At 31.3% G+C, this 23,185-nt stretch overlaps 2 protein-coding genes and 4 pseudogenes across 2 annotated transcripts in view; all 6 read right to left on the reverse strand.

Annotated features, from left to right (window-relative positions):
• Positions 1-3,240: 3,240 nt before the first annotated feature.
• LOC106329650 lies at positions 3,241-4,490 on the reverse strand (annotated as a pseudogene).
• A 1,177-nt stretch (positions 4,491-5,667) lies between these two features.
• Positions 5,668-7,291, reverse strand: LOC106329651 (cardosin-F-like). Its single transcript, XM_013768332.1, has 6 exons — positions 7,222-7,291; positions 6,896-7,138; positions 6,291-6,775; positions 6,079-6,201; positions 5,932-5,993; positions 5,668-5,830 (listed from the first exon to the last, which is right to left on the reverse strand). The coding sequence occupies exons 1-6, from the start codon at positions 7,289-7,291 to the stop codon at positions 5,737-5,739; spliced, it is 1,077 nt and encodes a 358-aa protein (XP_013623786.1). The 3' UTR covers positions 5,668-5,736.
• Positions 7,292-9,148: 1,857 nt separating this feature from the next.
• LOC106329652 lies at positions 9,149-11,147 on the reverse strand (annotated as a pseudogene).
• Positions 11,148-12,307: 1,160 nt separating this feature from the next.
• Positions 12,308-16,297, reverse strand: LOC106329653 (annotated as a pseudogene).
• Positions 16,298-18,660: 2,363 nt separating this feature from the next.
• On the reverse strand, positions 18,661-19,845 carry LOC106334180 (annotated as a pseudogene).
• Positions 19,846-20,428: 583 nt separating this feature from the next.
• Positions 20,429-23,185, reverse strand: part of LOC106329654 (aspartic proteinase oryzasin-1-like) — a gene marked incomplete at its 5' end in the record, with an annotated part of 3,983 nt that continues 1,226 nt past the window's right edge. Inside the window, one exon of the mRNA XM_013768333.1 lies at positions 20,429-20,641. Coding sequence (XP_013623787.1) covers positions 20,429-20,641 — 213 coding nt within the window. The remainder of the gene's footprint in view (positions 20,642-23,185) is intronic.

The raw sequence follows: 23,185 nt of genomic DNA on the forward strand, positions 1-23,185 counted from the left end.
CACAATGTTCACATTCTCATGATAGTTTTCAGCATGGGGGTTTTCTATCTCAAGCAAGAGCTTATCCACATCAAGTTCATCCCCTAAATCAGCAAGTTCAATAAGAGGTCTAGAATTCTCAAGCAGCAAAAGTTGTCAAAACAAACTTCAATATGATCTCTAACAAGCTTTTCTATTCTCGACTCATCTAGTTTCTTAGTTTCACATATCAGATCAAGACATTCATTTATGAGCACAAGAGAATCAAGATCAGGGGCGTTATCCTCACCACAAGGCAAGCAAATTTCCTCAAGTTTAAGTTCCAAAGTGGAAATGCCTGTACCTTCCAGCTGGGGTGGTGGAACCCAATACATTACCTCATCAAGGGCACAAGCAGCATCAAACTCATACTGGTTAACATCTCTTCCTTCAAACTCTGCTCTATCCCTAATAAGGTGTATCCGGACCATTTGTGCTAGGTGTCTTATTGGCTTGCCCCAATACTATTTCGTTCTCTGAAGCCGGTGTAACTCTACTCTCTGATCTGGTGTGAGTATGCGTATATCAAAGGGTGGTGGCTTCACATATGGATGATCTTCAATGCGATCTTCAAATGTCTCTTCCTCTTCTTGTGGCTTCTCAGAGTAGCTTGAAGCCATCTCTACAAATAACAAAAGCTAGAAGAAGAGGTTAGTAGCTATACAAAAGCAAAACAAAGCATAAGAAAATAAAGCTTAATCTCAAGAAAGTTTGAAATCTTAATGACAAATCTACTTAGTTCCCCGGCAACGGCGCCAAATTGATTACGCGTTTAAGCACACACCAATTAACCTAATGTGCCAACAATACCACAATCGAATGGTATGTCATTGTAGCATTTTAGGATCGAATCCACAGGGAACTAATGATCTATAACACCAAGAATACACAAACCTTACTAATCTAAGCAAACAAGAAGATAGATGATTTGTAACAAACTAATATCCTAGAAATATAAACAAGGTGATCTCAAATCCAATCAAGAAATAAGTGCAAGAATTCAATCAAATACTAAGGATGGATCCATGGTAAGGATAATTGATATAAAGTGATCAAGGTTCAATCTAAAGGTGGCAACATTCAATCAATCTATCAACCTTAGACCTAGACACAATCCTAAACAAACTCTATCTCTAGATGGATGTTCATTCACTAAGATAACTCAAGCATCAAATCTCTTTGGTTGAATATTATCTAAGCAATCATTAAAATCAAGTCTATTAGCCATCTTAACACCTTTAACAACAAATCTCTTTGGTAAAGAGTGTTAAAAGCTTAGGAGAGTTGGTTCAGACATTTCATCAAGTACCTTTCGGGTATGAAATGTCTAGAGCTCAATTTTAGAGAGGCCAACTCTAAAATAGCATTAAAATCACTCAACAAGCAAGAAATATGAAGGATCTACAATAAAACACCCTAAATCTACACTTAATCACCCTAATCTACCTTAACCCATGAATCCAAGGAGTGTCTACTCTCTAATCTCCATGAGAAACCTCAAACCCATGATGGATTCAAGGCTCATCATGTTTATGAGAAGGAGAAACAAGATATAATATGAAGAACATCCTTAGATTATGATATAAAGATTCAAGCTTTTTACAAAGGAGGCAATGTTCTTGAGAGAAAAATTGATATCTCCTCAGATTAGGTCTTAAAGGTGTTTATAGATGTCTAAAAACGAGCTGGGTTAACCCAACAAACCTGGGTTAACCCACAAAAACATAGATATTTTTCTCCGTAGTGACCAGAAAAGGTCGCTACCAGAGGTCACTACGCTCTGTAGCGACTTGTCATGCCCGCTACGTGTGGCCGCTAGGATACTTGGGAAATTTTAGAAGTCTTGAACGCATAGCGACCTCGTAAAGTCGCTATGTCTGGCCGCTGTAGAAGGCGCTTCAAATATAGCGGCCTCTACATCCCGCTACACATGCCCGCTACGGTACTTATCTTCTGTAGCGACCAGCCTTTGCCGCTACGCCTGGCCGCTAGGATCCTTCAACGACTCATCTACATTCTTTGGGCATCAAAACACTCCTTGGGGCACAGAGTTCATCATGAAACTCCCTCCAACACCTGATAAGGACTAATGCATGGAAATGCAACATAAACATGTGTAAATGCTATTCCAAAAGACCAATGTGCACAAGAAAGGATAATTAAAACAATGTAAATATGCAAGATATCAGCCCTGTTCATCACAAATCATTACTTGTGACATTAGAAAATTATAGATAGAAGTAATTAGTTCTTACATCTTTTCTTTTGATATTATAACAAAATGATGTTTACTCTTGTAATTAGTTTATAAATAGTTTTTAGAGCTTTTTCCAACTGTGAGTTGTATAGTGGGTATCTAATAATTTTAGAAAAAATACAAAAATTAGGAGAGAGAAGACACAAAGGTTCGGGGTAAAAATATTTTTCATATATTTCTAATATTCAAAATCATTTGCTTCTCATCTATTAGTCTATCTATTTAAAATAAATTAAATCTAATAATAACAACAGAATATCAAATTTTTAGAAACAAAAAGAGTTTCTCAGGTTGCTCTTACGTCTCTTGATTTAACGAACTGAAAAAACTACCGAGAGAATCATAGTTGATAGGTTTTTGATTAATAAAATATAAAGTATGTATAATAATAACACTAGTCGGGATAATAAGAAAAATTAAGTCGACTTGATGAATCCAACTTTACCAGTCTGGTAGTCATAAACGGTCATCCTCTTGCCTAGTATTTTATAGGCTCAAAAAATATATTTTAAAATGTTTATGAAAATATAATTAATATAAACCAACAAAAAATATCCAAAATTTTTATATACATTAATATTAGCAAATAGACAAAACTATAATAATAAAGTTAATATAAAATTATATAGGTGATGTGAATATCTTAATCATTTATATATGTTAATTTAAATATATAAAATGTAGATGTGAAATTTCAATTGATAAACTAATATAACAAATGTAAAAATACAATATTAATAAATATATTGATAAAAATATGAAAAAGCAAAAAATCAGCAAAATATAATGAAATTATAATAATAAATAAATTAAAAATATAAATTTCATAAAATAAATAGTATTTCAAACAGATTAAACGAAATAAATATCAATATTTATTATTAGTTAGTTAACTAATATAAATATAGAAGTAAAATATACTTGTTTAACTATTTGAGTAAAGTAAAAAATAAATGTCGGAACTCTTAAAATTTGTCATGTGAAAAATGATTGGGAGCATGCATCAACCTTTTTTTCTTTAAGGCATTGAGCACAGCTCTGAAAACAGTATGAAATGCTCGAATGTATGGTCTGCCTAGTACATAAAGACTTACCGGTGGACCACGAATGTATGTACTCCCCGAGTCCACAAGAACTTTGCATCCATTGGAACAAACTTTGGTGTCAATTTTGCCCACAAAAAGGAGTACAACTTGAAGATGTTATGTGGCCCTTCAGCTTCAAAGTAGGTATGGGCTCCTGTGAAGTGCTCTTGGTCTGTACCTCCAAAGACTATTTCCACACATTTACCAGAATCACTGTACCGTCGAAGCCATATCGAGAACACTTTCGTTGTAACTACCCCTTGCTCCATCATCGTTCTCCAGATGGGACGAGTTCCTGTAACGACGATTTGAATAGGCCTGAAAGTCCAAATATGCCATCCCATGGCCTTTCGTAAATCCGTCTACTTGGAGCTTCAGTTGCCTCGATGAACGGTTACTGCCTGATGCGTAACCCGCTGATCTCGGCCATTTTTTTGCTTATGGACCCCTTCAGAGAACTTGCTCCATATCTGATTTCTATTTTCCTCCCTATAAAACATTTATGAAAATATAATTTATATACATTAGTTTTAGCAAAGAGACAAAACTAGAATAGTAAAAATTTAATATAAAATTATATAGGTGATTGTGAATATCTTCATCATTTATATATGTTAATTTAAATATATTAAATGTAGATGCGAAATTTCAAGTGATAAACTAATATAACAAATGTAAGAATACAATATTAAAGAAAAATATTTGATAAAAATATGAAAAGAGCAAAAAATCATCAAATATACTAAAATTACAATAATGAATAAATTCAAAATATAAAATATCATAAAATAAATATTATGCAAAACAGATTAAACTAAATAAATATAAATAATAATTATTAATTAGTTAGTTTACTGAAAATATAGAAGTAAAATATACTTGGTTAAAAATTCACACACACAAAACCCCCAAATTATTTATATATATATATATATATATATATATATATATAACTATACGTACATAAAATTATACAATAATCATATTTACGGAAATTTATACAGCTTACCACCGATAGATGGTGTTCGCCATGTCGATGGAGGATATGTCCGGAAAGTCTTTTTTCTCTTGGCCTCCGTGGCCCATTTGACGCAGCTACTGCTGGCTACTCCTAGTGTCAAACAACACATGCTCAACCAGAATTCCTACCTTCATTTGCCTGAAGTAAGTTTAATCGTTATCATTTGTTAAAGACACATCGTCCTTGATCGACAAAGTTTTCGTTTAGAGGGGGATTCTCACTAAGGCTTGAGCTAGCAAAAAATTAAAATAAAAGAAAAAGATTACTAATACAAATGAAATAGTCATATATATTAATTTAGTTTATTTTTAATTATCTTAAACGTATTAAGAGACAAGGAAAAGAATAAGAACAACAACTATAAAAATATTCTACCAATAGTATATAGAGAAAAGTTCTCATCATTTAAAAAAAAAATTAAAATAAGAGAACGAATAGAAAAAAGTTCTCATTACATAACCTTTAAAAATCAGTTGAGGCTGAGAACTTCCAAGAATAGATGTCAGTCCACTAACATTTCAAATCATTTTAAAATTTTAAATCAAACTAGACAAATATAATATATTATCAATTTCTTGTTTTAGAAACGGTCACTATTTCTAACCAATAATCCTGCTCTAATTTTTTTTTGGGTGAAATCCTTCTCTAAACTTTAAGCTGGTTTCTCTCTTTCTTCTGTTTTAAAATTTGATTATGCTATGCTTGCAAATCAAGAGAGGAAATAGAAACGGAGATGGTAGAGGAGAGATGAACAATTAATATTTATTTTCTCATTTAAAAACTTTAACTGCAGACGGAAAAGTAAATTGAATTATATAAATTGTTCTTGTGATCTCATATATGATATAAATCGTGTATACCAACTTGGATGGTTTTTCCGTGAAATTGTTGCATGTTTCTACGTGGCATATTTATTTATCATTTCAAACTTTACTAGACATAGTAATTTTTTTCTTTTCTGAATCACTGTATTTTTATTTTAAAAGCAGGGTTAAGTTAGTTTGTTGAGTGTAAAGAAATGAAGATACAAACTGCTTAAAGCAATCAGAAATTAATGGCGATCGAGAGATGTACTCGAAATAATAAATGTTCATACAAGTAATTAATGTCCAGGATTAATAATGAAAGAAGTTAAGTGTAATTTAGTCGGATTAAAATCTAGTCGTAATTGCCACGCAGCATAATAATAGCAATAGTTTTATACTCTCTTGTAAGTAGTTTATAATAAGTTCATACATCTCTTGATTTAACAACCGAAAAGAAAATACAAGAGAAATATTGCCGATATTTCTTTTTTATTTTAATTTAATAAATTATAGAGTATACCACCAGAGGGTGGGAGATAATAAGAGAAATTATTTGGACTTGGCGAATCCGACTTTAACAGTTCCTGGAGTCTGGTAGTCCCAAACAGTATGAAATGCTCGAATGAATGGCGTGCCAAGTTGCCTACACAATCAAAAACCACAGAAATAATTTTAAAGAGTTTTTCTTTTTAAAAAAGACGAAGTTAAAGATATATACTAAAAAATTAAATATGAAAAACTTACCAGAAATCAGTTACTGCATCCGCGAATACACTCTTGCATTTCCCATTCTTTCTCTCAATGTACTAGGATATTTTATATAAAATAAGTAAAAAGAATAGTGAAAGGAAAAATAGTAGTAATATATACGTGTATTGTCTGGCGACTTACATCGCGTGGTATGAGGGTAAAAGTCTTTGCAGCTATTGTGAAACTTATAACTTCAGACAGCTTGTCATAATTAGAGCAGTCTGCTGCTACTCCGATTTGCTTATTAATCTTGACGATCAAATTCTAAGAATTACAATTACGGAGAAAAGGGTTAAAATTTAATTTAACAAATGAAATGATGAGAGATAATTAATTAAAAAAGAAAGACTTACCGGTGGACCACGAATGTATGTACTCCCCGAGTCCACAACAACTTTGCATCCCTTGGAGCAAACTTTTGTGTCAATTTTGCCCACAAAAAAGGAGTACATCATAAATTTGTTAAGCGGCCCTTCAGCATCAACGTAGGTATGAGCTCCCGTAAAGTGCTCTTGGTCTATACCTCCAAATACTATCTCCCCACCATCTTCAGCAGAATCACTGTACCGTCGAAGCCATATCGAGAACACTTTCTTTGTAACCAACCCTTCATCCATCATCGTTCTCCAGACGGGACGAGCTCCTGTGATGGTCGATTTCGATAGGCCTGAAAGTCCAAATATGCCATCCCATGGCCTTTCGTAAATCCGTCTACCCGGAGCTTCAGTTGCCTCGATGAATGCTTGCTGCTTGATGCGTAACCCGCCTATCTCTACCGCATCGTTGCTCATGAACCCCTTCAGAGAACCTGTTCCGTATCTGATTTCTGCTTTCTTCCCTGTATATATATAATAGATAGGTTTAAAATTCACAGACACAAAACCCACCGATTATATATAACTATACATGCATAAAATATTACACGATAATCGTATTTACGGAATATTATACAGCTTACCATTGGGTTTATAAGTTTTTGATGCGCTTGATCTATACCTTTTGCTTCCCGGTTTAGGCCATTTTAAAGAAGGAACCCACAGGTCGAAACTCCCGGTGTCAAACAACACGTTGAAAGGCTGACCCGGAGTTCCTACCATAATTTGCCCGAAGTAAGTATTGTCATTAACATTTGTTAAAGTTACATCGTCCTTGCTCCACAAAGTTTTCGTACTTTTCAGTGGGATTCTCATCATGGCTTGACCTAGCAAAAGAAATGAATTATTTATACATGTGAAATATCATATACACACACATATATCAAATATTGTTTTAAGAAAAAACTACCTGTAGCATATCGAGAGACAAGGAAAAGAATAAGACCAGCAGCTATAATAAACCTTAAGCTAATAGTCATGGTTTCTCTCTTTCTTCTGTTTTTTTTTCTTTTCAAAATTTAACTATGCTATGCTGCAACTCAAGAGTTAAGACCGTATTTATAGAAACAGAAACCGAGAGGGGAGAGAGGATAGTTGAACACTTAGTATATTTTTCATTTGGAAATGTAGACCAAAAATTTTGCATGTTTGTACTTATAGAATAATATTATTTTATCCTATTTTTGTCTTTATTTATTTGACCAATTTTGTCTTTTTGTCATTTCTCTTATCAAAGATAATGAAACAAATAGTTTTACAAAACAAAAAATTACGAAAAATAGGAACAATTCAAAACAAAAACTCATGTCAATGTATTAGTATTTTGTCAAAAACTAAAACTTGTTCAATAAAAATTTAAAATTTTGTTCCACGCATTATAAATTTTATATTCTACAAAAATGACACAGAAAAAAATGAATATTTTGTTAGATAATATACTTATATTAGTATAAGTAATCTATATATCTCAAAGCTTTCATTTTTTTAATGTATTATATTCTTAACTTATCACTGTAAATTTGTAGGAATATGCAATCTACAAACATCTCAATGTTCTAAGATTAGTTAATTTTGAGTTCGAACCTCTTATCTTGTTTCTAGACTGAGTAGAATTTGTAATCCATGGATAATCATAACCAAATATCTTAAAATATGGAAAGTACACTTACCAAATATTTTGAAGATATATACAAATCTTTTCTATTTCCATATTTGAGTCATTTTTTGTTAACAAAAAAAAATTGAAAAACCACTTGTATAATCATGACCAAATATCATAAAATATGGAAATTATAGTTACCAAACATTTCGAAGATATATGCAAATCTTTCATATTCCATATTTTTAATCGATTTTCTTAACATTTTTTTTGAAATATCGATTCTATTTTTTTTTTAAATTATATAGTGGTATCCTGGTCCCCATAAAAGTGGGTGAAAACTAGCCATGTGTTAGTAGGCTATGTTTTCTGCCCACATATCTCATGTTTCTGGTAATGCTGAAATGTTAATTTCACAGTGGCCGGGACTTAAACCCGGATGGTTTCACCGTATTGGACTTTGACCTCAAATTAATCACCACCAAACCACAAGTCCTGGTTTGAAATATCAGTTCGTTCTAGCGTAAGAATCCCAATGATTTTAAGTTTTTAACACCATCTTCTTCTCTATTATGCATATCTATACAAGCATATCTATATGTCATGTGGTGCATGGGAACTGGGTGAAGCTACATGATGGGGATTTCTCGGTTGAGGGTATTGTTTTGGGTTAGGGTGTTTAAGGTAATGTTTTCGGTTTGAAAAATTGTGTTCCAACAGGAGGGTGTTGTGTTCAGGACATCAAAACATACTTGAGAAAAAAAAAAGATATTTTTAAGACCATGTCCCTAAACAGAGCATGCATTCGTTACAGGTCTCAACTAAGAAAGCTCGTTTATCTCAAAGCACATAAATTTCATCGCCAAAATGCTGATGGCGTTTACTCACAGACACATTCAACACATAAACCAACTAAATAAACTCACAATTGTAATTTAACAACCATAAACTTAAGATTTGATAACTAAGACGTTGCACATAGCACAAACCAAATCCAAGATGATGTATATGAGAAAATTATAGCAGGAAGATAAATATGTTTGAAATTGAGACTACAACAACCCATAGAGTAATCCAAAACTCATTTTAAATCTCCTAGAAAAAACGAAACAGAGAGAGCTGAATATATAGATAAAGCAGAAGGCAGATCGATCTTCTCATAGGTGAACATGGTAAATTTAACGCTCTCACTTGCAAAATAATTGAAAAGGTACACTAATAGAGTTGAGATTCCCAATCACATTTGTTTGAAATTTGGGACAGACCATTGAGCATTAGATAATTGAATGGACGAAAAGATACTTGGATGTGGTCTTTTAATTTCTTGTGTGCCAAGATTGAAGATAAGTATATCTTTTTCACTCCAAAAATGATCCAAAACAGAATCACAATAGTTATTATGATTGCCACTGAAATATATTGAATTTCCATCGATTTCTTGGATGGTGTTGGCATGCACGGTGATACCAAGATCCAAAATTATCGCTTCTTGCTCTCCCAAAGAATCAAATTTCTCCCACTCACTATTTGATGAATCCAACTTGTAGATGCGGAAGTACCAAACATCAGAATTGTACGAAACTATGCTCTTAACCCTCAGAACTTCACCAGTCACTCTGACTACAAGATTTTCATTCTTGATCCTACATATATGAGCATTAAAACACCACTTTCCCATATCATCATAGTTAACTTGCGTCTCAAAGATTTGTCGCGGAATGTCTTGAGAAAAATCCAAGACTTTGACATCACGAGACCAACTAGTATACAAATAAAGATTATGATCTTTGTATAGCATGTCAGCAAAAAAGTCAAAAATCTCAATTTGTTTCCAAAATTTATCACCTTTTCTGGAATATACCAAAAATCGGAGTTGGATTATCCACATAACCACATAATCTTTGGTTTTCTCGTCGAACCAGAATAAAACATAACTGTTGTTATCGAATCTTACAAGAAACATATCATTTTCAGTCTCCTCAATGTCAAGTTGAGATCGATCTTCTCACAGGTGAATATATTCAAAATGTATATTATATTGTATTGATGATCGTCTTGCATCAAGGGACAACTTCCATAAGTAGCCAAGCAATTACTATTTGCAAAGTTGACACCTAGATTTTGAATTCTATATAACTTGTCTTCTTTTTCCTTGGGATTAAACAAGAGGCAGTAATCTTTACCTTTTTCTGGAAATAGAATCAACCATGGGTTTTGATTGTTTGGTGAAGATTGTTTGGATGCATAGTGCCAAGATGAACAAACAGATTTAGCCCTTTGAAAATCTGCAAAACTAAGACGTTCAAAAACTAACTGCATGAGATCTGAAGGGAGCTTTGACCACATGCTTGGTTCCATCTCACCACAACTCACTACTTGATAAATTTTAGAAATTACAAAGCTCTATCTCTTTTTTTTTGGGTCATTACATTTGAGAGCTCCGTCTCTTTATATTACTTTGAGCATGTATACTACTCCAATCTATACAAAATGTAATATCTCACGGTAATCAATTTTTTTCAAAAGAAAAATATATTCTTTCTTAATTTAATAATATATTTGGAAATCATAATTTGGATGCATGTCCATAAGAAATGTGTAGACAGTAAGTAATTCTTTAATTTGTTTAAACAAGTAATTTTTATAAAGAAAAAAAATCCTAGTTTGATATTTGATTAAAAAGAAAGAAAATCAGGATGCCTGCATGCATATATTAAGTTTATAATTTAGAAGGAAAAAATATCAACATCATACGTAATATATAAGCGAATTACAAATATATATATATATATATATATATATATATATATATATATATATATAAATTGTTAAACAATTACAAACTGATTAAAATATTACTAAAATCAACGTTACTTCGGATTCGTTACTCTTCATGATCATCTCACTCATAAGATCAATGACTAAGAAATTTGTATAGATTAAACGAATAAACTCTTAACAAAGGATCTTCGACTTCAAAGATAAAGCAAGTTTTGTCATTCGACCATTAAAGCCCGGTGGGAAGATTCTGCGACTCTCAGATATATACAAAAATGATTTAGTATCTAATAATTTATTAGTAGATACTACCTCTTGCTGTACAGATTCTCAAGTAAGGAAGTTAGTGCATTTAGAGGTTGTGGCTTTTGATTTAAATTACAGAGATACAACCATCACTCACTTCCTTCCCAACCTAACCAAAATAGCCTCATGCTTTGCAGCTCCCCATTTGTCATGATTTAAGTGGTTCATCATAAATTTAAATAAATATATATTATATTAAATTATTATTATTTGTGGATTTAGATATTGATTTTAAGAACTTTACCAATATTACTATTTTAAACTTAAAAAAATTTAGAGCAATCATTGGTGGATATCTATATGGGTATCTCACTAATATTAATGTAATATTTTTAATATAATATAATTATGTTATTAAAATTTAAATGAAATAAGAGTTTAAACAATGAATATAAAGACAAGTGCTATAGATTTTTTTTGGGTTTCTTCATGAAAAAAAACTCGTCTCGTTCTATTTTACCTACTTTAATTATTTTTTGCTTGTTTAATAGAAAGAAACCCATTTTGATATCCTCCATAAAGATGTTCTTATAATTAGTTCTTACATCTCTTCTTTAATATTATAATAAAATGATGTTTATTCTTTTGTAGGTAGTTTATAGTTAGTTCTTACATCTCTTGATTTAACGAACTGAAAAAAAACTAATAGATAAAACATATTTGATACTTTTTAATTAATAAAATATATAGTATGTCTCATAATAACACAAGACGGAGATAATAAGAGAAATTAAGTCGACTTGGCGAATCCAAATTAACAGTTCCTAGAGTCTGGTAGTCTTAAATAGTCAGCGCCTAACATTTTAGAGGTTCAAAACAAACATTTTAAAATTTTACTATGAAATATAATAAATATATATACCAACAAAAATATATCCAAAATTGTATATACATTAAATTTAGCAAAGAGACAAAACTATAATAGTAAAAACTTAATATAAAATTATATAGGTGATTGTGAATATCTTCATCACTTATATATGTTATTAAAATATATACAATCTAGATAAAATATTTTAAGTGATAAAATAATATAAAAATGTAAAATATAATATTAAAAAAATATTTGATAAAATATGAAAAAAGCAAAAAATCATCAAAATATAATAAATTATGATAATAAATAAGTTTAAAATATAAAAGCAATAGTAATAGTTATACATCTCTTGATAATAAGTTCATACTTCTCTTGATTTAATGAACCGAAAAGAAACTACAAGAGAAATATTGCCAATTTTTCTTTTTATTTTAATTAATAATTTATAGAGTATGTATCATGATACCACCAGAGGGTAGGAGATAATAAGATAAATTATTTGGACTTGGCGAATCCGACTTTAATAGTTCCTGGAGTCTGGTAGTCCCAAACAGTATGAAATGCTCGAATTAATGGCGTGCCAAGTTGCCTACACAATCAAAAACACACATAAATAATTTTAGGGCATATTTGCCAAATAATCAAAAAATAAGAAAAATTAAAATTTTGGAGAAATAGTAGAGAGAGATTGGAAGAGAAAATAGGAGAGAGAAGATGTTTTTAGTTAGTTAGTGAATTTAAAATAATTTTGTGTATATTGGGGCAAATTTCTCATAATTTTAAAGATTTTCTTTTTAAAAAGACGAAGTAAAAGATATATACTAAAAGATATTAAAGATGAAAAACTTACCATAAATCAGTCGTACCATCCGGGAATACACTCTTGCATTTCCCATTCTTTCTCTCAATGTACTAGGATTTTTTTTATAGAAAATAAGTAAAGAAAATAGTGAAAGGAAAAATAAGAATATATATGTGTATTGTCTGGCGACTTACATCGCGTGGTGTGAGGGTAAAAGTCTTTGCGGCTATTGTGAAGCTTATAACTTCAGACAGCTTGTCATAATTAGAGCAGTCTGCTGCTATTCCGATTTGCTTATTAATTTTGACGATCAAATTCTAAGAATTACAATTATGGAGAAAAGGGTTAAAATTTAATTTAACAAATGAAATGATGAGAGATAATTAATTAAAACAGAAAGACTTACCGGTGGACCACGAATGTATGTACTCCCCGAGTCCACAAGAACTTTGCATCCCTTGGAGCAAACTTTCGTGTCAATTTTGCCCACAAAAAAGGAGTGCACCTTGAAGGTGTTATGCGGCCCTTCAGCATCAACGTAGGTATGAGCTCCGGTGAAGTGCTCTTGGTCTATACCTCCAAAGACTATTTCTCCACCGTTTTCACCAGAATCACTGTACCGTCGAAGCCATATCGAGAACACTTTCTTTGTAACCACCCCTTCATCCATCATCGTTCTCCAGATGGGACGAGCTCCTGTGATGGTTGATTTCGATAGGCCTGAAAGTCCAAATATGCCATCCCACGGCCTTTGGTAAATCCGTTTACCCCGGAGCTTCAGTTGCCTCGATGAACGCTTGCTGCTTGATGCGTAACCCGCCTATCTCGACCGCATCGTTGCTCATGAACCCCTTCAGAGAACCTGCTCCGTATCTGATTTCTTTTTTCGTCCCTGTATATATATAGCAGATAGATTTAAAATTCACAGGCACAAAACCCACCAATTATATATATAGCTATATACATGTATCATATTTATGGAAAATTATTCAGCTTACCATCGCGTTTGTAAGTCTTTGATGCGCTTGATCTATACTTTTTGCCTCGCGGTTTAGGCCATTCTAAAGAAGGAACCCACAGGTCGAAACTCCCGGTGTCAAACAACACGTTGAAAGGCTGACCCGGAGTTCCTACCATAATTTGCCCGAATAAGTATTGTCATTATCATTTGTTAAAGACACATCGTCCTTGTTCCACAAGGTTTTCGTTTTGAGTGGGATTCTCATTATGGCTTGACCTAGAAAAAGATAAAATAAAACAAAATGAATTATTTATACGTATGAAATAGTCATATACATATAGATATGGGATATATATCTAATCTAATCTAACAATACTAAAAGCAGGATATCAACCTCTCTAAACGCGTCCACGTGGATTGGAAATTCAGACCAATCAAACACAAGTTTTATGACATGTCATTAGGTCAACACATTAACATACTGAACTTCAATTTTATTCGGCAAAATCGATTCCTTTTTCTTTCTTCTCAGTTTCTCTGCAAAACGTATTCTGAACTTTTGATTTCCTATCCAAGAGTCCGCTCATTGATTCCTCTTCCTTTCTTCTCTCCTTCTCTACAAAACCTTTACCATACCCAAGAGTCACTTTTTTTTTAAACTTCAGGCTTGTGAACTCTTATTCTCGAATTCGACTTTTGTGTGGTTCTCTTAGAAATCCTATTTCTGTATTTATGATTCTGGAAATTGGAATTTTGTTTTTCGTAGTTGTAAGATGGGGAACATATGAGAAAGCGGTTATAGGCGTTTCAAAAAAAAAAAAAAAGAAACAAGAGCTAAAGAAGGAGAATCACGATAAGTTACAAAGAGATTTACGGCAAAGATCAAATTGATGTGATCTCCTCTGAACTCTGATGGTATCATGGTAAAAATATTTGATTCAAAAGCACTAAAATTATAGTGTTTTGTTTTGTTTTGTCTCTAAACATGATATAAACGTCTAAACATGATATAAACATCTGATTTGTTCGACGTGATTTTGTGCATTTAACATCTGATTTTTTCGACGTGATTTTGTGCACTTATGATCCAGAGAGAGACATAAGGCTTGCTAACAAGGTCTTGAATGGGGAAGGAAAAACCTCGAAAAACTGAAGGTTTCCGTTGGATCTCTTGCATTCTCTGAACCATTTGGTTGTTGTAAGGGAACTTATTGTTCATCTGTGCGTTTTCTTCTTCCAAAGGGTTTTGTTTTTGTTATCATACATTTTCACTTTCAATATTGTTATCATTTTTGAGTTTTAGCAGGGTAAGTATGATAATATGAAACTGAGGAAACTTCATGATAAAACCCACCGCGAGGAACATAGAATCAGAGGTGGAAAAATCAAAGAAAGGACATTTGACAAAAAGTAAAACTGCTTCCCTTAATTCATCACATCTAGGATCAGACTGTTGCAATATATATCAGGATATATCGCGTTGCAGTGTTTATTATCTTTTATTGTTCCTGCTCATATATTTTTTTCTGGCCTTTTTTTCTTTATAGGAAGATATTTCCATTTGAAAACTATATACTTTTAATTAGTAAACTCTACGTATGCTTCAAGATTTTCATGTCTTTTTAGTTTATATTCTCGAGCGTTTAACCTTTTACTAACGATCTTTTGTTAAAACCCTTGATTTTAGTGGCAGCTTCAGTATGTTTCTGGAGGTAAGCACAGTTCATCATCATTCTAATGTATTTTGTGTCCATTTTTCCACGTCTCTAAAAGACCTAAAACTAAATCTCACTGAACCAACCTCATATCTTAACCTTTTTGGAGTTCTGTGTGATCATGATTTTGTGGTTTCTTTCTCACAGGTTAGCACATTGGGGTACTTTGCATCACATTACCGTGTTATGAGGTATGTGATATTTTTCTTTGTTCAATACTCTGTGATCTGCGGGAGTGGTTTCACTAATTCACCAACAACAAAATGCAGGAGGAAGCTTGACGAGATTTATGACTTGGTAACTGCTTTGATTTTTAGGGGGTTTCAGAGGCTTACAGAAGAAACTGGTAAGGAAGAAAATTTTAAAGTAGAAGTATGTTTATCAAATGATTTCATTGGTTTGGATTTCATTATCTATAGTGTATAGTCCCGGGAATAAACTACACATTCTTTTGTGGGTTTGGTGAGATGTGAAAATTATGAGTGGTGAAGTTAAACCGTTTTTAGTAAAAACTCAAATATAAAAATATATGAGTAATGAATCACAACTAAAGTTTAATTAACTTTTCATTGAATTGCTTACCAGTCTATATATTTTCTGGTATTAACAAACAAGTTTACAATTTTGATACTTCCAAATTGTTGTGCAAGACAAAAAAAGAATAATTTAACATTTTTAATGATTTATATTTTCATAATCGTTCCACATATATATACTCTATATATATATATTCAAATATAAATGTCAAAATATTATAAACTTAATAAAATTATGCAAATAAATCTGAGTCGGAAGATAACTGGTAGAATAAATTTATGACCCTATTTACATATATGTCAGAAAACATCAACCAAAGCAATTTTTAATATTATCTACTTTGCCAAATAGTATATAATTTTAAGAAAATCAAAACGCATGCGCGGAAACGGACCAAGTACTTTTAAAAAGAAATTACATGTAGCGTATCGGGAGACAAGGAAAAGAGGCAGGCGCAAATCGCAGACGTAAATTGATTTTCGATTTTTTTTTTTTTTTTTTTGAATTTGATTATACTATGCTGCAACTCAAGAGCCAAGACGGTATTTATAGACCATGAAATATTTTTCATTTGGAATTTTTTTCAGATTGATCCAAATTGAATTGCGTGTGTTGAATTTGATCCATATTGTAATATTTTTCATGTGGAAATATTGACCAAAAATTTAGCATGTTTGTACTTATAAGATAATATCTTTTTGTTCTCTTTCTGTCTATATTTTTTTTTGACCAATTTTGTCTTTATTGTCCTTTGTATTTATCAAAATTAATGAAATAAAATAGTTCTACAAACCCCAAAAAATATGAAAATAGGAACAATTCAAAATATTCTCAATTGTAGTAGCATTTTGTTGGAAACTAAAACTTGTTAAATAAAATTTTCAAATTTTGTTATAGTAGATTTTATATTATACAGAAGATGACATTGTAAAAATTGAATTATACGTTTTGTTAGCTAATCTGTTTTTATTAGAATAAGTAATCTATAATTTTTTTATACTGTTTTTAACGCCTGTAATTCAATGTTCTAAGATTAGTCGATTTTGATTTAGAACCTCTTCTCTTATTTCTACACTGAGTAGAAATTGTAATCTATGGATAATCATTATCCTAAAATATGGAAAGTACCGTTATCTAATATTTTGAAGATATATGAAGATCTTTTCTATTTCCATATTTGAGTAAGATCAATTTTCTTAGCAAAAAAAAATGATAAATCACTTGTATAATCATGACCAAATATCATAATATATGAAATGTACAGTTACCAAATATTTTGAAGATATATACAAATCTTTCATATTTTCATATTTGAGTACAATCAATTCTTAATAAAAAATTGTAAATCACTTATACAATCATGACTTTAGGTCTTGATTGGTAAAGCATTAACGTTAGCAGTATGCTATAGAAGCAATATGCTGCAGGAACTGTATGTTTTTGCTAAAATGTTTAGTAGGATGATTGGTAGAGCAGTATGAGTATGATATTTAAAATTATTATAAAAATTAGTATATAATATATGTATTTAAATGAATATATTTATAATATATATATATATATTAACATATAAAATTAAAAAGATATATAATTAATTTATTTTATTTAATAACTTAAAAATTATGTTTATATCAAAAAATATTATTTTAAAATAAATTTTATAATTAAAATATTAATTTTTAAAAATAATTTTTCATATTTAAAATAAATTAATTTATAGAAATTAAATTTATTTTAAATGTAGAATACTATTTAAAAAAATAAATTATTGTAAATTAATTTTAAAAATCAAAAATTTATTTTTTGGATATAAAAATAATTCTATGATATTATTAAATAAAATAAATAAATTAATTATATATTTTATTTAATTTTATAAATTATAAATGCAAATGATTTTCTAAATGCTTCATATGAGAACATTAGCTAGAGATCATTTTAAGAGCATAGCATTTAGTAGATGCTTCTTTAAATGTTTTTCTAACAATTGGTGATTGGATAATGTAGAGCATAATGCTAATGCTAATGCTCTACCGATCAAAGCCTAAATATCCAAAAATATGAAAAATATAGTTACCAAACATTTTGAATTTAAGATATATGCAAATTTTTTTTATTTTCATATTTGAGTACAATCAATTTTCTTATTACTATTTTTTTTTTGGAAAGATCACTTTTTCTTCATTCTAGCGTACTAATCCCATTGATTTTAAGTTTTTAACACACTCTTCTTTTTTTTAATGATACATATCTATGCGTCATGTGGTGCATGAGCACGGGTGAATCAACAAGACGAGGATTCTCCATTGAGAGTATTATTTTGGGTTAGGATGTCGTGTTTAGAGTCTAGATTTAGAGAATCAGAGTGTTCATTCAGGCCGGGTTTAAGAAACTATTTTCGGGTTTAGCGAACTGTTTTCGGTTTGAAAATTGTGTTCAAACAGAAGGTATTGTGTTTAAGCCAAGGCATCAATTGAAAATCTATTGGTTATTCAAAAAAGTAAAAATATACTGCTATTCAAAAAAAATTATTTACCAACCATAAACAAAAGATTTGATAACGAAGACTGTGCATATAGCACAAACCAAATCCAAGATGATGTATATGAGAATATTATAGCAGGAAGATAAGTGTGTTGGGGTTGAGACTACAACAACCCATATAGTAATCCAAAACTCATTTTTAATCTCCTAGAAAAACGAAACAGAGAGAGCTGAATATAGAGATAAAAACGAAAGGCAGATCAATCTTCTCACAGGTGAACATGGTAAATTTAACGCTCTCACTTGCAAAATAATTGAGAAGGTACACTAATAGAGTTGAGATTCCCAATCACATTTGTTTGAAATTTGGGACAAACCATCGAGCATTAGATAATTGAATGGACGAAAAGATACTTGGATGTGGTCTTTCAATTTCTTGTGTGCCAAAATTGAAGATAAGTATATCTTTTTTACTCCAAAAATGACCCAAATCAGAATCACAATAGTTATTATGATTGCCGCTGAAATATATTGAGTTTCCATTGACTCCTTGGATGGTGTTGGCAAGCGTAACGGTGATACCAAGATCCAAAAATATTGCTTCTTCCTCTCCCAAAGAATCAAGTTTCTCCCACTCGCTATTTGATGAATTCATCTTGTAGATACGGAAGTACCAAACGTCAGAATTGCACGAAACTATGCTCTTAACCCTCAGAACTTCACCAGTCACTCTCACTACAAGATTTTCAGTCTTGATCTTCCTACATACATGAAGAGGAGCATCATAGTAGAAAACATCCTCTGGCTTTCTCGAATAATCATAGTTAACTTGTGTCTCAAATACTTGTCGCGGGATAAGTTGTGAAAAATCCAAGACTTTGACATCACGAGAGCTAGTATACAAGTAAAGTCTATGATCTTTGTATACCATGTCAAAATTAAAGTTGAAAAGCTCAATTCGTTTCCAATATTTATCACCTTTTCTGGAATAAACCAAAAAACGGGCTTGGATTATCCATATAACCACGTAATCTTTGGTTTTCTCGTCAAACCAGAATAGAACATCTCTGTTGTCTTGTAATCTTACAAGAAACATATCATCTTCAGTCTCCACAATGCGAAGTTGAGACTTCATGGAAGGCAGATCGATCTTCTCACAGGTGAATATATTCAAAATGTATAATATATTGTATTGATGATCGTCTTGCATCAAGAGCCAACTTCCATAAGTAGCCAAACAATTACTATTTGCAAAGTTGACACCTAGATTTTAAATTCTATATAACTTGTCTTCTTTTTCCTCGGGATCAAACGAGAGGCAGTAATCTTTACCTTTTTCTGGAAATAGAATCAACCAAGGGTTTTGATTGTTTGGTGAAGATTGTTTGGATGCATAGCGCCAAGATGAACAAACAGATTTAGCCCTTTGAAAATCTGCAAAACCAAGACGTTCAAAAATCAACAGAATGAGATCTGAAGGAAGCTTGGACCACAAGCTTGGTTCCATCTCACCACAACTCACTACTTGAGACATTTTAGAAATTACAAAGCTCTATCCCTCTTTTTTTTTGGGTCATTACATTTGAGAGCTCCATCTCTTTATATTACTTTGAGCATGTACTACTCCAATCTATACAAAATGTAATATCTCACGGTAATCAATATTTTTCAGAAGAAAAATATATTCTTTCTTAATTTAATAATATATTTGGAAATCATAATTTGGATGCATGTTCCATAAGAAATGTGTAGACAGTAAGTAATTCTTTAATTTGTTTAAATAAGTCAATTTTCATAAAGAAACAAATCCTAGTTTGATATTTGATTAAGAAAAAGAAAAATCAGGATGCATGCATGCATATATTAAGTTTATAATTTAGAAGGAAAAAATATGTTCATAACTTTTGACCTTAATTTTGATTTTAAATAAATAGATAATATCTGAACCTAATTAACTACATATTTGTTATATTGACCGTATACAACTCAAATTTCCCAACTGTAAAAGAAGATCTTGTAGGTGTGTGATTCTTGTCTTTTTTTTTTGAAGTAAGTTTTCCGAGCATTTAGAGCCCTATAGTTCAAGACGATACAAAAAACGCCGTTTTACTACATAATCAAGTGAAAAAGACAAGGAACATTGTTGTGTTGATTGATTGATTCACCTCAGCTCTAGATTGCCAAAACCCCAAACTCTTTTGGATATCATGCAAGTTGGAGAGAACGTCAGCCATTATCTCCTCCAACGCAAGGTAAACCCTAGACGTATCGGCCGAGATGTTGCTGAAGATAATCAAACAATGTATGCTCACAGAGTCAAACACAGTGTTCTAAAAAGCGGTCTAGGTTAACAAAACAATAAGCAATTCCTAAAAAAACAGTCTAGAGGCTCAAAAATCCGGTTAGGCGCCAGCTTAATCAATAATCCTATATAAACCCCTAACTAGTGTCTAACTATTTCTTGAACATTGTTCAAATATAATCAAACAATGTATGCTCATAAAGTGAAAATCAGTCAAGACGCTCAAAAATTCGGTCTAGCTAGGCACCAGCTTAATCAATAATCCTATATAAACCCCTAACTAGTGTCTAACTATTTCTTGAACATTGTTCAAATATAATCAAACAATGTATGCTCATAAAGTGAAAATCAGTCAAGACGCTCAAAAATTCGGTCTAGCTAGGCACCAGCTTAATCAATAATCCTATATAAACCCCTAACTAGTGTCTAACTATTTCTTGAACATTGTTCAAATATAATCAAACAATGTATGCTCATAAAGTGAAAATCAGTCAAGACGCTCAAAAATTCGGTCTAGCTAGGCACCAGCTTAATCAATAATCCTATATAAACCCCTAACTAGTGTCTAACTATTTCTTGAACATTGTTCAAATATAATCAAACAATGTATGCTCATAAAGTGAAAATCAGTCAAGACGCTCAAAAATTCGGTCTAGCTAGGCACCAGCTTAATCAATAATCCTATATAAACGCTTAACTAGTGCCTAACTATTTCTTGAAGATTGGTCAAATATAATCAATAAACACGAAACACCAGTGTCAGAGGAGATGAAGCTTACGTAGACGAGCATGGGAAGTCAGACGGTAGAGGAAGAGGAAAAGAGATATGTCGTTTCTTGGTGAAAGTTTTGCGATAGAGATTGGAGAATTTTCCTGGTAAAATGGAATTGGAAGTAGGAATCAAGGAAGGTAACTGGAATAGAAAGGAACTAGGTCTCCGATCGTCGACGGGGAGGACCCGTTCGCCGGAGGTTGAGAATCCATCAGAGTATCAACCTTCGTGTTTTTCCTTTTCCGGTAAGGAGATTTGAAAATTGAATGACTTGTTGAGCCGTTATTGGGCTAGTATGATTTCAAATACTGGGCTAATATGTATACCCTTTCGTTTCTTAAGATTTTTTTGTTTGCTTTTAATGGATTAGTTACCCTTGCGTATCACAAGTATGATCGATTTTCAAAAATTTCTACGTGTATGGACACTACAACTTCAAAAGCAGATTCAAGAAGATGAGACATGTTTAAAGCATTTTTCTAACGCAAAATTTTAATTTAAATGGTACTAAGTGTTGTTAAGAGAATCCATCTCATCACAAATCATTACTTGAGACATTGGCGCATGCCCAACGGAGATATTTAGATGGGATTCTCAAAATTTATAAATACTAAAATAATTTTAAAAAGTGAGAGAGTGGCAAACAAAGTTCTCGAAATAAGATTATTTAGAACCCCTTTAGAAACTATCTAGTCATTTGTCGTGATTCATCATCAAAAACAAAATAAATTTAAATAAAAATAATTATTATATTGAATTATTATTATTATTATCTGTGGATTTAGATACTGATTTTGTGAATTTTACCCATAAGGTTGCTTTTAGAAACATAGAGAAAGAAGTTTAGAGCATCATTAGTAGTAAGATATCCGTATGACATAAATATAAATATAAATATAATATTTTTAATATGACATAAATATGTTACTAAGTTTTAAACAAAAAAAAGAGTTTAAACCACTAATATCAAGACAAATGCTTTCAATTTTTTCTGGGTCTCTTCATGAAGAAACTCATCTCACTCTATTTCATCTACTTTAATTATTTTTTTGTTTGTTTAATGGGGAGAAACCCGTTGAGATATCCTCGATAAGAATGTTCTTATAATTAGTTCTTATATCTCTTCTTTAATATTACAATAAAATATTTATTTTATAATATTTATATTTTAAATTTATTTATTATCGTAACTTTATTATATTTTGATGAATTTTTGCTGATTGTTTTTCATATTTTTATCAAAAAAAAATTAATATTGTATTTTTACATTTTTTGTATTAGTTTATCACTTGTAGTTTTACCAAGTATATTTTACCAAGCATAACATCTTCAAGATTAACTCTTTTTTTGTGGGTAAAATTGACACGAAAGTTTGCTCCAAGGGATGAAAAGTTCTTGTGGACTCGGGGAGTACATATTCTTTGTAATTGTAATTCTTAGAATTTGATCCTCAAGATTAATAAGCAAATCGGACTAGCAGCAGACTGCTCTAATTATGACAAGCTGTCTGGAGTTATAAGCTTCACAATAGCCGCAAAGACTTTACCCTCACACCACGTGATGTAAGTCGTCAGACAATACACATATATATTATTATTTTTTTCTTTTCACTATTCTTTTTAGTTATTTTCTATCAAAAAATTCCTAGTACATTGAGAGAAAGAACGGGAAATGCAAGAGTGTATTCGCGGATGGTATGACTGATTTATGGTAATTTTGATAGTCCAAAAATTAAATTGCTAGGAAATGTTATATTATATAGTATATTCGTTATAGACAATTCATTTATCAAATTAAAAT

Source organism: Brassica oleracea, chromosome C3 (genome assembly GCF_000695525.1).
Source record: "Brassica oleracea var. oleracea cultivar TO1000 chromosome C3, BOL, whole genome shotgun sequence".
NCBI lineage: Eukaryota > Viridiplantae > Streptophyta > Magnoliopsida > Brassicales > Brassicaceae > Brassica > Brassica oleracea.